Source organism: Entelurus aequoreus, linkage group LG20 (assembly GCF_033978785.1).
Source record: "Entelurus aequoreus isolate RoL-2023_Sb linkage group LG20, RoL_Eaeq_v1.1, whole genome shotgun sequence".
Classification (NCBI taxonomy): domain Eukaryota; kingdom Metazoa; phylum Chordata; class Actinopteri; order Syngnathiformes; family Syngnathidae; genus Entelurus; species Entelurus aequoreus.
The window spans coordinates 24,842,968-24,855,724 of NC_084750.1; the positions used below are offsets into that span (position 1 = coordinate 24,842,968).

A 12,757-nucleotide genomic window follows, 5' to 3' on the forward strand; every position below is an offset into this window, starting at 1 on the left:
GGAATCGGGGGATTACTTTTCACAAGTAAGATTAAACATTAATGTACTATTGGTTGTATTTTATGAAAATCACAAAGAAATCTTCTGGGGGAGGATGACGCCCCTACAGGGGTTTGGTTTACAAACTTTCAGCCCCACCTAAAACAAAATTCACCAGCCGCCACTGATTATGATGCATTCTCATTTTAGGTAAAATATAAGACAATACTTTCTTAACAGTATAAATGTAACCAGGAATAAGTCTTCAAGTAACAATATTCAAATACTAACATTGTTGGGTAAGACAGCATTTGGTTTTATTCTGAATCCAGTGAAACAGATTGGTGGTTTTAGCTGATATAAAGACTTTCAGGTGTTTATATATGTTTAAGTATTTGGCAGACGCTTTTATCCAAAGCGACATACATAAAAAATACATATATAACAATCACTGTAAACATGATCATTTAAGGGAAGAATGTAATACAAAATATCAATACAAAGTGTCAAGACAGAATAAACTCTCTGCTGCTGCAGCAACAGAGATACGGTCTATAAGATATATAGATATCTAATTTATTCATACATTGTTTATGTAGGATATACGCATGTATATATAACGTAATCATATTGTTTCTTCAACTTAAAAATAGCTGACCGTTTTTTTCCCCCTTCTCTGGGTTTATATTCCCAGTTTTGATCTCGGACGTCTGGTCACTTATAGCATATAAGAATATTATATTACTGTTAAGCAAACTATGAATAATAAAACATGTGTCCGTTATCATAGCTACACGTATGACAAAAAAGCGCGTGAAAATGAGTGGTATTCAGTGAGGTAAAATGAATTAAATGCGCTGACAGTTCATTGCTCCTGCCAAATGAATTGCACTGAGTGGAGCGGATCACCACTCCAAGATGGCGGCCCCGCGTCTCGTCTGCGCCAGTAGGCAGTAGCGCGCGATGCTGCGTCTACTTATAAGATGTGTATGGTTATAACGTTAGCAGTGAGTTTACAGCCTCACTGATTTAACTACACAGCAAATAAAAGTCATGTTACTTAGCCAATAAACGTTAGCTTACATTCAAAACTTACCCTTCTTTGTGCAACTTCAAATGTCGAACGAAGTTGGAAGTTGTTGCGTCTCCGTCTGTAATATTCGAACTGCGTAATTTGCATACGGCAATTCGTTTTTTGTTGACCAAGTCGTAGTTTTTATACCCGAACGAAACCAACTTTGGTATAAATCTTTCTCACTAGCGCGTTGTTTGACAACTCTTGTTCATTGGTTGTCCTGCAATTTGATTGGCTGAATGCTGTGTGATGAAAACAACGTAGATCTAATTTGATTGGCTGTTGTACTGAGAGCACACACGCTGACACGCAGCACACACGCTGATAGACAGACACGTACAAAATGAAAGCAACGGAGCGCTCCCAAATAACTTTTTAAACTTTAGGTTTTGGGGAAAGTAGCAAGTCATGTCAAGTCAAAAGGCTCAAGTCCAAGTGAAGTCACAAGTCATTGATGTTAAAGTCTAAGTCGAGTTGCAAGTCTCTTTACATTTTGTCAAGTCGAGTCTAAAGTAATCAAATTCATGACTCGAGTCTGACTCGAGTCCAAGTCATGTGACCCGAGTCCACACCTCTGACTTACACGACGTAAACTGTGTATTTACATGTTTTTATGACCTATCTTTTGAAACACACTCAGCAAAAAAACAACAAAAAAACAATATTTCGTGAGCTCAACTCAAACCTTGAAAAATAATTATCTCAAATATTGTGGACTTAGAAGTTCTCCTAATCTGCGCAAACCAAGATGCTACCGTAAAATGTGCAGTATTATTGTAGTATTTTTTTTAACAATATCTGAGCGAGGAAAAAAATATTTTGCGTTCATAAAAAAAGACGAGAGCAAAAAAAAAAAAAATAATAATAAGTAATTAAAGGTGTTGTCTGAGAGTATTTATGTAACAGGTGCACTTTATTTACATAATGAGGGGAGATTAGGAGTACTTTCTTAAAGGGGAAGTAAACAAAGCAGCACTTCCGGGTACAAGTATAATTGGTTGTCAAGTTCCACTTATTGACTCCGTAAAGGACACCAGGACAACTCGGATTTCCAATTGATCAACTTTATTTATCCAACTTTTTGGCTTTGTTGGTTTCTTTTCTGTTGATCTTCATTCAATCAGGTTGTTAACCTTCGAACACAAGTGTTAACAATGGGAAAACAATATATGTACAGGTATTTACAAAAAGGTTCAAATTCAACTGACTCAAACAGGTATTATTTTTAAAGTTAAATTTGCAAACTTTTAAATACCATTGTTTAAACTTTTAAATTATCTAACATTACTTTTCAAAAGGACTCTAGACACTTAGATTAAATGCATGTGAATGCACTGTCAAATTAACCAGTTTCAGTAAAATGAAACAAGTAAATCAGAAAAGTAGTTTTAGTCACTTTAAAGAAGTCAAAATTAATTGATCATTTAATTTAATTAATCAATCGTTTAATTACTTAATCGTTCACTCAATTAATCATTTAACTAATCATGCAATTAAGTAATCAATCATGTAAATTCATTACCATGATGGAACTGAGTAAATCCACCAAACGGAGTAAAGGTAAGTAAAAGGTAAGTATAATTAGCTTAATTAATAAGGTAGCTTAATTAGTAAGGTAAGTATAAAGGTAAGTATAATTAGCTTAACTTTAAGCAAAAGTTTTAACATTTTTATCCTTCAACTTTGCTTTTATCTTTATTACTTTTAACTTTGAACCATAATCTTTGACTTTTTATCCCTTTAAATTGAGCTTATTTAACAATTCAATTAACTCAAGCTTTTTAATTATCAAACAGTAAGAAAATACCCAGATGCAATCAATGCTCAAGGTTGGAGTAAATTTGCTGTGGTTCAAACTAAAAACAATTTAAGACAGGTAAGTAAACCAACATGTCAAGGTGAGTTTTAACAAATAAGCATTTCAGCATATTGCAAAGTGGGTATATTCACCGACCATTGGTGTGTTGGAAGTCTTTTAAAGATGGATCTTGTAGATTTTTGCGTCTTGCCGCTCTGCTTGCTTGCATGAAATGAGACAGCACCACCATTCCTTAACAGCTGCCTTGAATCAGCCAATTGGTGGCCATCTTGACCTTGGTGTTCTGGGAAATGTAGTTCTTTCTGGTACTTCACCAAGGAGTAAGATTAAGGAGGAGACAGCTCCTTACTTCCAGGGCAGGGACACTTCATTCACACTGAGTTTCAACTCCACACCTCCCACTTGGCCCTCATGGTTTTCAAAACCTAATGGGGTCACACAGGTCCTTCTTTCCTTTGTTCTTCAATGGGAATTAGAATGATGAGGCGTCTGACATCCCTATGCAGGATTGTTGCTGGGATTTGATGTCTGAGCCTCTTGGTTTTCGTGGTCGGTTTTTCTTTGTCGCTTGTCTTCTTGATGGGGACAGGATAGCTGGGAAAGGTCCTCACAAGCACGTCTCTTACGATGCCTTTGCTGTCCGTATTGGCTCTGACTACTCTGGCCAGCTTGTACTGTCCTCTCAGGGCATTTTGGTCAGCCAACCAGACCACATCTCCGACAGAAACATTTCGCTCTTTGGTGTGCCATTTGTTTCTTATGAAGAGGTTGGGTCCAGCTAGTTGGCTCCATTTCTTCCAGAATTTGGTGACTTCAGCTTGAATTACTTGCAGTCTTTTATAAGGATAGCGATCAAACTGGAAGTCTCCAGGATCTCCCTTAGGGTTGGCACGCCCTAGGAGCAGAGAGTTCGGGGTGATGTATTCCACACAGTCTTCCCTGCTTTGAGTTCTTGCATCGATTGGTCGCTCATTTGCAAGGTTGGCAGCCATGTAGAGGAAGGTTTGAAATTCACCCCAGGTGAAGACACCATCTCCGCCGACATTGGTCAGGGCCCGTTTGACCACTCTGACAGCCGCTTCTGCAGCACCATTTCTGTGGGGAGAATCCGCAGGGTGGATCTTCCAGGACCATTCTGTTCCATGGTTGGCAGCCATGTCTTCGACTTGAGACTTGTCCAGTCGGTCAAGGAATGTGTACAGCTGTTCCAGAGCAGGTTTGGCGCCCACAAAATTTGTGCCGGGGTCTGACCAGAGCTTCCTGGGATGTCCTCTGAGTGACGTGAACCTCTGATAGGCGAGGAGGAAGCCTTGGGATGACTGGTCACTCACTAGTTCAGTGTGTATGGCACGGGAGGCCATGCAACTGAAGACGATTCCCCACACTTTCAGTCTGGTTCTTTTCTTGACTTCATCCTTCACTTCATAAGGGCCGAATAGGTCCATGGTTGTGAATTCAAAAGGAGCAGCTGGGGTGGTTCGCTCTGGAGGTAAGTCTGCCATGATTTGTTGACACTTCTTTGCTCTGTTCTTTCTGCAAACTATGCAGCTGTCAACTACTTTCTTGGCAATTCTCCGGCCCTTTATTATCCACGCTGTCTTCCTCATCCGTAGAAGGGTTCCTGCTACCCCCTCGTGGTTAGCGTCATGGGATTCTTGTGCCAGCAATGTTGACACCCATGCTTCAAATGGCAAGACTGGCACGGCTGTCTCATCTTCGTTAAATATCTGGATCCTCCCTGCACAAACGAGGAGTCCAGTTTTCACATCTTTGAATACTGCCAATCTGCTCAGAGTAGTGACTGGGAATGTTACACCTTCTTGAGCTGCGAGGAAGACGTCTTCACGTGCACCTTCTAGTTCAGTGCCAGCCAATCCAGCCTGCTTGGGTGTTGCCTCCCACTTTGGTTGTCCTGGGTTCGACCTCCTCTTCAGCCACTGCTCGGCAGCTCGTCGTGTCCAGGCAACAACTCTGATCAGTTTTGTCAGGCTACTGAACCTTTTTACATCCACAAGATGTTTCACCCAGCTAGTGGGTTTTCTTCTTGGCATAATAGGTTTCGATTCTTCACAGGGACTTTCCTTTTCCGGAGTGGCCAGTGGGTCTTCTTTTTGCCGACTCATCTTAGCTTGAGCTCTGGTCAGTGCAGCAGAGAATGCCTTTCTTTGAAGCTTGTTTACACTCTCCCTGGCCTGGGCTGCAACTTCTCCAGCTGACTGAATAGGCCACTCCTCCACTGGCCACTTCAGGAACTCTGGTCCGTTTTGCCATGTGGATTCCTCATTTAAGTCTTTGGGATTGCCTCCTCTTGTTATTAAGTCAGCAATGTTCAGATCTCCTCTGATCCACCACCAGTCTTGCACTGGCCCGGACATCTGGATTTCGCCCACTCTGTTGGCGAAGAAGGTTTGGTATCCGTATGATTCTCGTTGGATGGCCCCGAGGACTGTTTGACTGTCCAGTAGGTGGAACCATTTCTCAATCTTCATACGGGCATGTTTCTCCACGTACTTCCGAATTCTGGCAGCAAAGACTGCGCCACAGATTTCTGCTTTTACAGCATCTCCCTTCTGGTCCAGGGGTGTCAGTTTGGCCTTTGCTTCCACGAATCGAACTTCAGTTCCGTGACTAGTCTCCCATCTGACGTACATCACAGCACCATAGGTTTTGTCACTTCCGTCAGAAAATGTGATGCCGTAGGGTTTCCCTTTCCAGTCGGGCGGTGTGAGGCTCCTGTGGAATTTCACCTGTCCAAGCTGGGCATATTCCTCGAAGAGCTGTATGGCTTCTTCCCTGAGTCTTTCTGAAAGAGGTTGATCCCAGGTTTCTTGGGTCAGCTTGCCACCCCCTCCTTCTTGGAATGCTTTACGGACGAGAATTGCTCCCTTCTGCTTGACCGGTGCAACTAGGCCGATTGGGTCGTACAGTGCAGCAACTTGGCTTAGGAGAGCTCTCCTCGTCAGTGGGTTAGGCGTTTCAGCTCTCACCTCCTCTTCAAGAAGATCTTTGCCAACTCTCATCTTTTTCTTCCTATTGGAAAAGTTAACCGCCGTCAGCATGTACAGTTTGTCTTTGTCCACCTGGTAGCCGATGCCCAGGGCTTTGTTCTCTCCTTCTCTTATTTGGTTTGGAAGAATCAAGGTGTTTCCTTGCTCTGGCTTTAGGACATCCGCTTCAGTTTCTTTCCTCCCACTTTGCCCTGACCTGACCCATGGTTTGAGGAAGAAGCCTCCAGCCTTTAGGACCTCTTCAACTCCAGCTGTGATTTGGTCAAGTCTGTTCAGGTCATTGTGGGAGGTCAACAGGTCATCCACGTAGCTGTCTTCTTCAATGACTCTGCGTTCATCCTGCAGGTGAGTGAAGTTGGGCAGACTTGCAGTTTCCCTCATGGCCAATTGAGCAATGCAGCCAGCAGGTTTGTCGCCCATATTGACTCTGGTGACGGCATACTCACTGATTTCCTCTTCTGGGTTGTCTCTCCACAGGAACCTGTGCAGATGCATCTCTCGCTCTTCCAACCAGACAGAGTTATACATCTTTCTGATGTCGCCCAGAGCTGCGTTCACTCCTTCTCTGAATCGGAGCAGGACAGCTCTGATGGGGTTGAGAACATCTGGTCCTTTTAGGAGAAGATCATTCATGCTCACTCCGTTGTATTTTTGGCTGCTGTTCCAGACAATACGAACTGGTGTAGTCACTGAATGGGGATTTGGCGCCACCAAGTGGCTGACATACCAAACTGGTCCTTTCCACTTCTCCATGACTTCATTGGTGAGTTTTATGGCTGCGCCTCTTTGGACCATTTCATGGATCTGGGTGGAATATGCAACTTTCCAGTCTGGGTCTTTGCTCAGTTGCTTTTCCATTCTCAAGAAGCAAGCTTGGACTGCTCTTTTGTTGTTGGGGAGAGAGGCTGGATTTTCAGTCCAGGGATATTTGGCATCCCAGTGTGGAGTTGAGGAGTGAGAGTCCTCCATCTTGTAGGTGAGTCCTCCTTTAATGATCTCAAACTCCCTCTCCTCCGCCAGGGTCATGTCCTTTCCTCCTGGAGGACAGTTTCCACACCGGCAGCTTCCACATTTCGGCTCACATGCAGCTCCGATGCTGTCCCAGTGCCACCAATCAAGAAATTCACGGTTACTGGCAGATGTAGTTGCGTGGGCCACATCGTCCTGCTGTAGCCGGCCTGGCTCAGACGCTGGGACTGTGATCTCTTGGTATCGGACAGCAGCGGTTCTCATGGAGCGGGCAAAGTGGGTTCTTGACTCATATGCTGCCACCTCCACTTCTTCGAGCAAGTCAGGGTGTGCTCCACCGACTGTTTTGCCCAGGGGGCTCTCCCATAGGACAAGGTCACCGATGACTTTTAGTCTTTGGGGTGCGAGTCGTCCCTCGCGATGGCTTATGAGGAGCTCGACTTCCTCTGGTCTTTCTAACTCCTCAAGCTGGACATCTGGGAAGAAGCTTTTCAACTTTTCGGGTTCAGTTGCTTGATGGACCTTTGCAATTTGCTCCAGGCCATAGCAGACCAGTTGATGTGCTCGCTCAGTCCCCTTGGGAGTCTTGACTCGGACCTTCAGGAGGTACCTTTTCGTCCTGACTTTCATTGTCATGCCTCCAACTCCATGTACGACCAGCGCTATGTCTTCACTTCTCAGGCCAAGTCTTTCGGCAGCTTTGTGAGTGATGTAATTTGTGTCGGATGCCAGGTCTATAAGTGTGCCAATCTTCTGACCTGCGTTAGCTGTGACCATCATCAACATCATCATCACTGGTAACTCAGCCAGCCCAGTTTCCTTCAGCAGTTCAGACTGGCCCGCTGATTTGAGAGTCATTGAGGCTCGGTTTGAGAATGCCTTTCTGCCCTTCTCTGCCAGTTCTGGGGCAAGTTGTGACAAGAAGGCCTCCTGTTCCTCAGTGAATTTACCTTTTCCTTCTTTTCCTCCTTTTGCACCTTTGCTTCCTTCTCTTCTGGCCTCTGCTGTTGGGCATAGGAAGTAGTGGTGGTCAGGTGTGCCGCTTGCCCTTTTGCAGTCTTGGTTTCCGCATAGGAAGGTGTCTCTGCAGTAGCCACCTGCGTCGTGATACCCAAGACACTTCCTGCACGCTCCCAGCTTCTTCAGGGCCATTTTCTTCTCATGTAGCTTCAAGCCTTTAAACTTCTTGCAAAAGTAGATCTTGTTGGTGTGCCCACCACCACCACAAATGCCACAGACCTCGTCACCATCTTTACTCGTAGCCCTGGTAGATGCAAACTTTCTTTCTGGCTTCTTCCTGTCTGCTTCTTCCGCTTTGTCCACCAGCTTTAGTTGCTCGAGTCGTTCCAGTATTTCCTCCTGGCTCTTTAGGAACTTTAGGAGCATATCAAAATGGTTGTCTGGGGTTACAAGGTTGGTGGGCTCAACCATATACATCAGCCAGTCTCTTTTTATGAAATCTGGTAACTTGCTTTCAATCGACCTGATGACGAGGGGGTTTCTGATGGCTCCAGAGTTTCCTAGCTCCGTCAGGTCAGCCAGGGCCTTCTCCACAGCTTGTATTAGGTCAATGACCTTCCTGGGCTGGTTCCCCTTGACTTGTGCCATCTTGTCCAGCGCTTCCAAGATTTCGACTGTGATCGTTGATTTGTTGCCGTACCTGTTTTCGAGGACCCTGAAGATATCTGTTGCTGTGGTGTAGGTGGACAGTCTTAGTTCCTTGGCAATGGAATCACTGACGCTCTCCAACAGCTGGATCTTCTTTACCTCTGGTGATCCAGTCGGCTCCCCTTGTTTCTGGAGGCTCTCCCAATCCTTCTTCCACCTGTGAAAGTCTATTTTGCTCCCATGGAAGACTGGTAGGGATGTAGGCTTTATCCTCACAATGGGATGTGTTGGTTGGCCAGGTCGTCCTCCTGCACCTTGATCAGCCAGCCTCCTGGATGTGGCGAATTCAGCTTTCCTCAACTTGAGCCTGTAGTGAGCTGCTTTCACTTGTGTTAGTTTGTCATCCATCTCGTCCTTTAAGTGCTGAGGGATCCATTTCTCCCAATGGGCCATGGTATGGATGGTAACACTCACCGTCTCATTCAGCAGGGTGAGGTAAACGTCATAGCCTTCCACGTTGTTGCTTTCAACTGCTACATTTTCAGCCCTTTGAATGGCGTCCTCTGCCTCGGAAATCGCTGCCTTCAGCTCAGTCTTCCCGTATCTTCCCCACAGGTTGGTCTGGACAATGTCCTTGATTTCTGCCATCTTATCTTCGGCATCTTTTATACTTGCTCGGATGTCATCCTCCTGCTGTTTCTCGAGCTCCCCATCTGGGTCATCCTTCTTGACGTCAGCCTCCAGGCCAATCTTGAAGTCCTCGTTGGCATCCAGCAGTGATGTGAAACGGTCGGCAAACTTGGCAAACTCCTCTTTTAGTTCGGATTGCAGCATGGTGCCTGCTCCTCTGGAGATCAGGTTGGCCACTCTGGTCAGGTTCCTCTTGGCTGTCGTCCTCTCCTGCTTGAGGATCACGGCAGTCTTCCCCAATACCTCTTCGGCCATCTTTATCCCGTTTTCTCCGGCGTCCACAGCTCCCCTGGGTCTTGAGGCCTTTGATCTTCACTGTCCAGGGCTGGTCCGTGGTTAACAACTGTCAAGTTCCACTTATTGACTCCGTAAAGGACACCAGGACAACTCGGATTTCCAATTGATCAACTTTATTTATCCAACTTTTTGGCTTTGTTGGTTTCTTTTCTGTTGATCTTCATTCAATCAGGTTGTTAACCTTCGAACACAAGTGTTAACAATGGGAAAACAATATATGTACAGGTATTTACAAAAAGGTTCAAATTCAACTGACTCAAACAGGTATTATTTTTAAAGTTAAATTTGCAAACTTTTAAATACCATTGTTTAAACTTTTAAATTATCTAACATTACTTTTCAAAAGGACTCTAGACACTTAGATTAAATGCATGTGAATGCACTGTCAAATTAACCAGTTTCAGTAAAATGAAACAAGTAAATCAGAAAAGTAGTTTTAGTCACTTTAAAGAAGTCAAAATTAATTGATCATTTAATTTAATTAATCAATCGTTTAATTACTTAATCGTTCACTCAATTAATCATTTAACTAATCATGCAATTAAGTTATCAATCATGTAAATTCATTACCATGATGGAACTGAGTAAATCCACCAAACGGAGTAAAGGTAAGTAAAAGGTAAGTATAATTAGCTTAATTAATAAGGTAGCTTAATTAGTAAGGTAAGTATAAAGGTAAGTATAATTAGCTTAACTTTAAGCAAAAGTTTTAACATTTTTATCCTTCAACTTTGCTTTTATCTTTATTACTTTTAACTTTGAACCATAATCTTTGACTTTTTATCCCTTTAAATTGAGCTTATTTAACAATTCAATTAACTCAAGCTTTTTAATTATCAAACAGTAAGAAAATACCCAGATGCAATCAATGCTCAAGGTTGGAGTAAATTTGCTGTGGTTCAAACTAAAAACAATTTAAGACAGGTAAGTAAACCAACATGTCAAGGTGAGTTTTAACAAATAAGCATTTCAGCATATTGCAAAGTGGGTATATTCACCGACCATTGGTGTGTTGGAAGTCTTTTAAAGATGGATCTTGTAGATTTTTGCGTCTTGCCGCTCTGCTTGCTTGCATGAAATGAGACAGCACCACCATTCCTTAACAGCTGCCTTGAATCAGCCAATTGGTGGCCATCTTGACCTTGGTGTTCTGGGAAATGTAGTTCTTTCTGGTACTTCACCAAGGAGTAAGATTAAGGAGGAGACAGCTCCTTACTTCCAGGGCAGGGACACTTCATTCACACTGAGTTTCAACTCCACATTGGTTCTGTACCATGAATTGATTAACGTGGACCCCGACTTAAACAAGTTGAAAAACTTATTGGGGTGTTACCATTTAGTGGTCAATTGTACATAATATGTACTGTACTGTGCAATCTACTAATAAAAGTTTCAATCAATCAAAAAAAAACAAACGTGAGCAACTTTTATTGTGAAACTTCGTCCCCTGTTGAAAGGAATTAATTCACGGCGCTTGCTTGTTTTTCCCCCGGGTGCTCAAACTTCGTCCCATCCTGCTCAATAAAGAGTTGATAATTAGACCCTTTTCCACCGGAACTTCAGAAACTTTAAAGTAGCAGTAGAATGGAAAACTAAATGCTGAATTGTGGCTCGTGCTGTCTGTTACACAACTACATTTCCAATCTGCAAAGTACGTGAAAATATCGTCTAAAAGCAGTATTTTTCGACCTTTTTTGAGCTAAGGCACATTTTTTTGCATTGAAAAAATCCGGAGGCACACCACCAGCAGAAATCCTTAATAAACCGAAACTCAATTGACAGTAAAAAGTTGTTGTTGCAATTGTTGGATATGACTTTAAACCATAACCAAGTGTAACCTATTTTTATGGGCTTGCCTCTTTGTGTTAAGTTCCTGTTATACCAGGGGTGGGCAATTAATTTTTACCGGGGGCCGCATGAGCAACCCGAGCACTGCTGGAGGGCCACATCGACAATATTTCAATTAAATTTTGCTCAATATTATTTTTGATATATACCGTAAGATAAATAATAATAATAATAATAACAATAATTAATAATAATAGTAATACTTCAACATAGTGTGTGTAACAGCATTCCATGACTATTATAAATAAATTAACATTAATAATAAATGACAGTAAAATAAGCACACGTATGACTGAGGAGTCATAGTGTAACTTTGTGTGGTGTTTGAGTTGTCCGACTTTTTGTGTGGCCATAAACGCACCAGTGGTTTAGTGCTATGCGTGTTGGTGACAGATGACAAGTTGGTTTTGGCCTGGTTTGTACGGCAGAAAATGACTAGTTTTTCGAGATAGAATTGTTTTACTCATGTTTTTGGTGTGGTTATGTCCGAATATAAACAGTTTTGCTCAATAAAGTCATCGATATAATTCCTGTCCTTGAAGCATCTCGATAGACGTTACAATAATTGAACGGTGTTCAATTGAACGGTGTTGACGAACACCGTTAGGGCCGCTTGTTGTCACTGTCACTCAAAGTTGCATTGCAAAATTACATAGAATAAATATGTTTATTTTGTTTAGAATTCAGATGGGATTTGATTTGGTGCGCGGCATATATTTGGTGCGCGCAGCAGACGCTTGAGAAGTACGCAATTGCGCAGGCACGCACCTTAGAGGGAACGTTGCTTTGCAGTCCATGTCTTGTTGGAAACACGCCATTTTTCATCAACTTTTCTCTTTTTAGCGTCTCGGGTGTAAACCGTGCATCACTTGTCGCTGCATGTGCACTTTCACTCACAGGTTACACACGGACACACGCCCATAAATAATACTTTTCAAAATAAAAGCAGCACAGTTGTATTGCGCGCACGACATAGATGTTTTTTCAACTTTATTTTGTAATTAATGATTGCAGCTGTCACATTCACTCACAATCACGCACACGCATACGTCCATACGGAAAACATACAAATAACGATTTTCAAAACAAAAGCAGCACCGTTGTATTGCACACTCGACATAGATACTTTTTAAAATTTATTTTGTAATTCATAATTGGCCTCACGCGGGCCGGACAGGGACGCACAAAGGGCCGGATGCGGCCCGCGGGCCGCAGAATGCCCAGGTCTGTGTTATACAGTATATGCCTTGAGCTCTTATTTTGAAGGCGCTAAGAGCGGAAGTGGTGACATGTTGTTGTGGAGCGGAGGTTTTGAAAGAAAGGTAATAAAGTGGTCTTTGTGTGGAACTGGAGCCTCCCTGTTTGTTATTTTGTAGTTTTGTACAGTATAGGCCAGGGGTGTCCAAACTTTTTCCACTGAGGGCTGCACACGGAAAAATTAAAGGCCTACTGAAAGCCACTACT

General features: G+C 43.0%; 2 protein-coding genes across 2 annotated transcripts in view; one reads left to right on the plus strand and one right to left on the minus strand.

Annotated features, from left to right (window-relative positions):
- Positions 1-12,757, plus strand: part of tmod4 (tropomodulin 4 (muscle)) — a 97,170-nt gene that overhangs the window by 52,804 nt on the left and 31,609 nt on the right. The gene's annotated exons all lie outside the window — the stretch shown is intronic.
- Positions 3,308-10,657, minus strand: LOC133635717 (uncharacterized). Its single transcript, XM_062028965.1, has 5 exons — positions 10,448-10,657; positions 7,828-9,626; positions 6,408-7,617; positions 4,690-6,362; positions 3,308-4,611 (listed from the first exon to the last, which is right to left on the minus strand). Exons 2-5 carry the CDS (start codon positions 9,401-9,403, stop codon positions 3,308-3,310), a joined length of 5,763 nt encoding a protein of 1,920 aa, XP_061884949.1. The 5' UTR covers positions 9,404-9,626; positions 10,448-10,657.

Bases quoted from the DNA above. Each gene is read 5' to 3' on its own strand.
- LOC133635717 (XM_062028965.1), bottom strand. From the start codon at position 9,403: ATGGCCGAAGAGGTATTGGGGAAGACTGCCGTGATCCTCAAGCAGGAG. The intron at 7,618-7,827 runs GTGCAAAAGGAG...TGATGGTCACAG, and splicing joins CAGAAGAGAAGGAAGCAAAG to CTAACGCAGGTCAGAAGATT. The intron at 4,612-4,689 runs GTGTAACATTCC...TCGTTTGTGCAG, and splicing joins CTTCCTCGCAGCTCAAGAAG to GGAGGATCCAGATATTTAAC.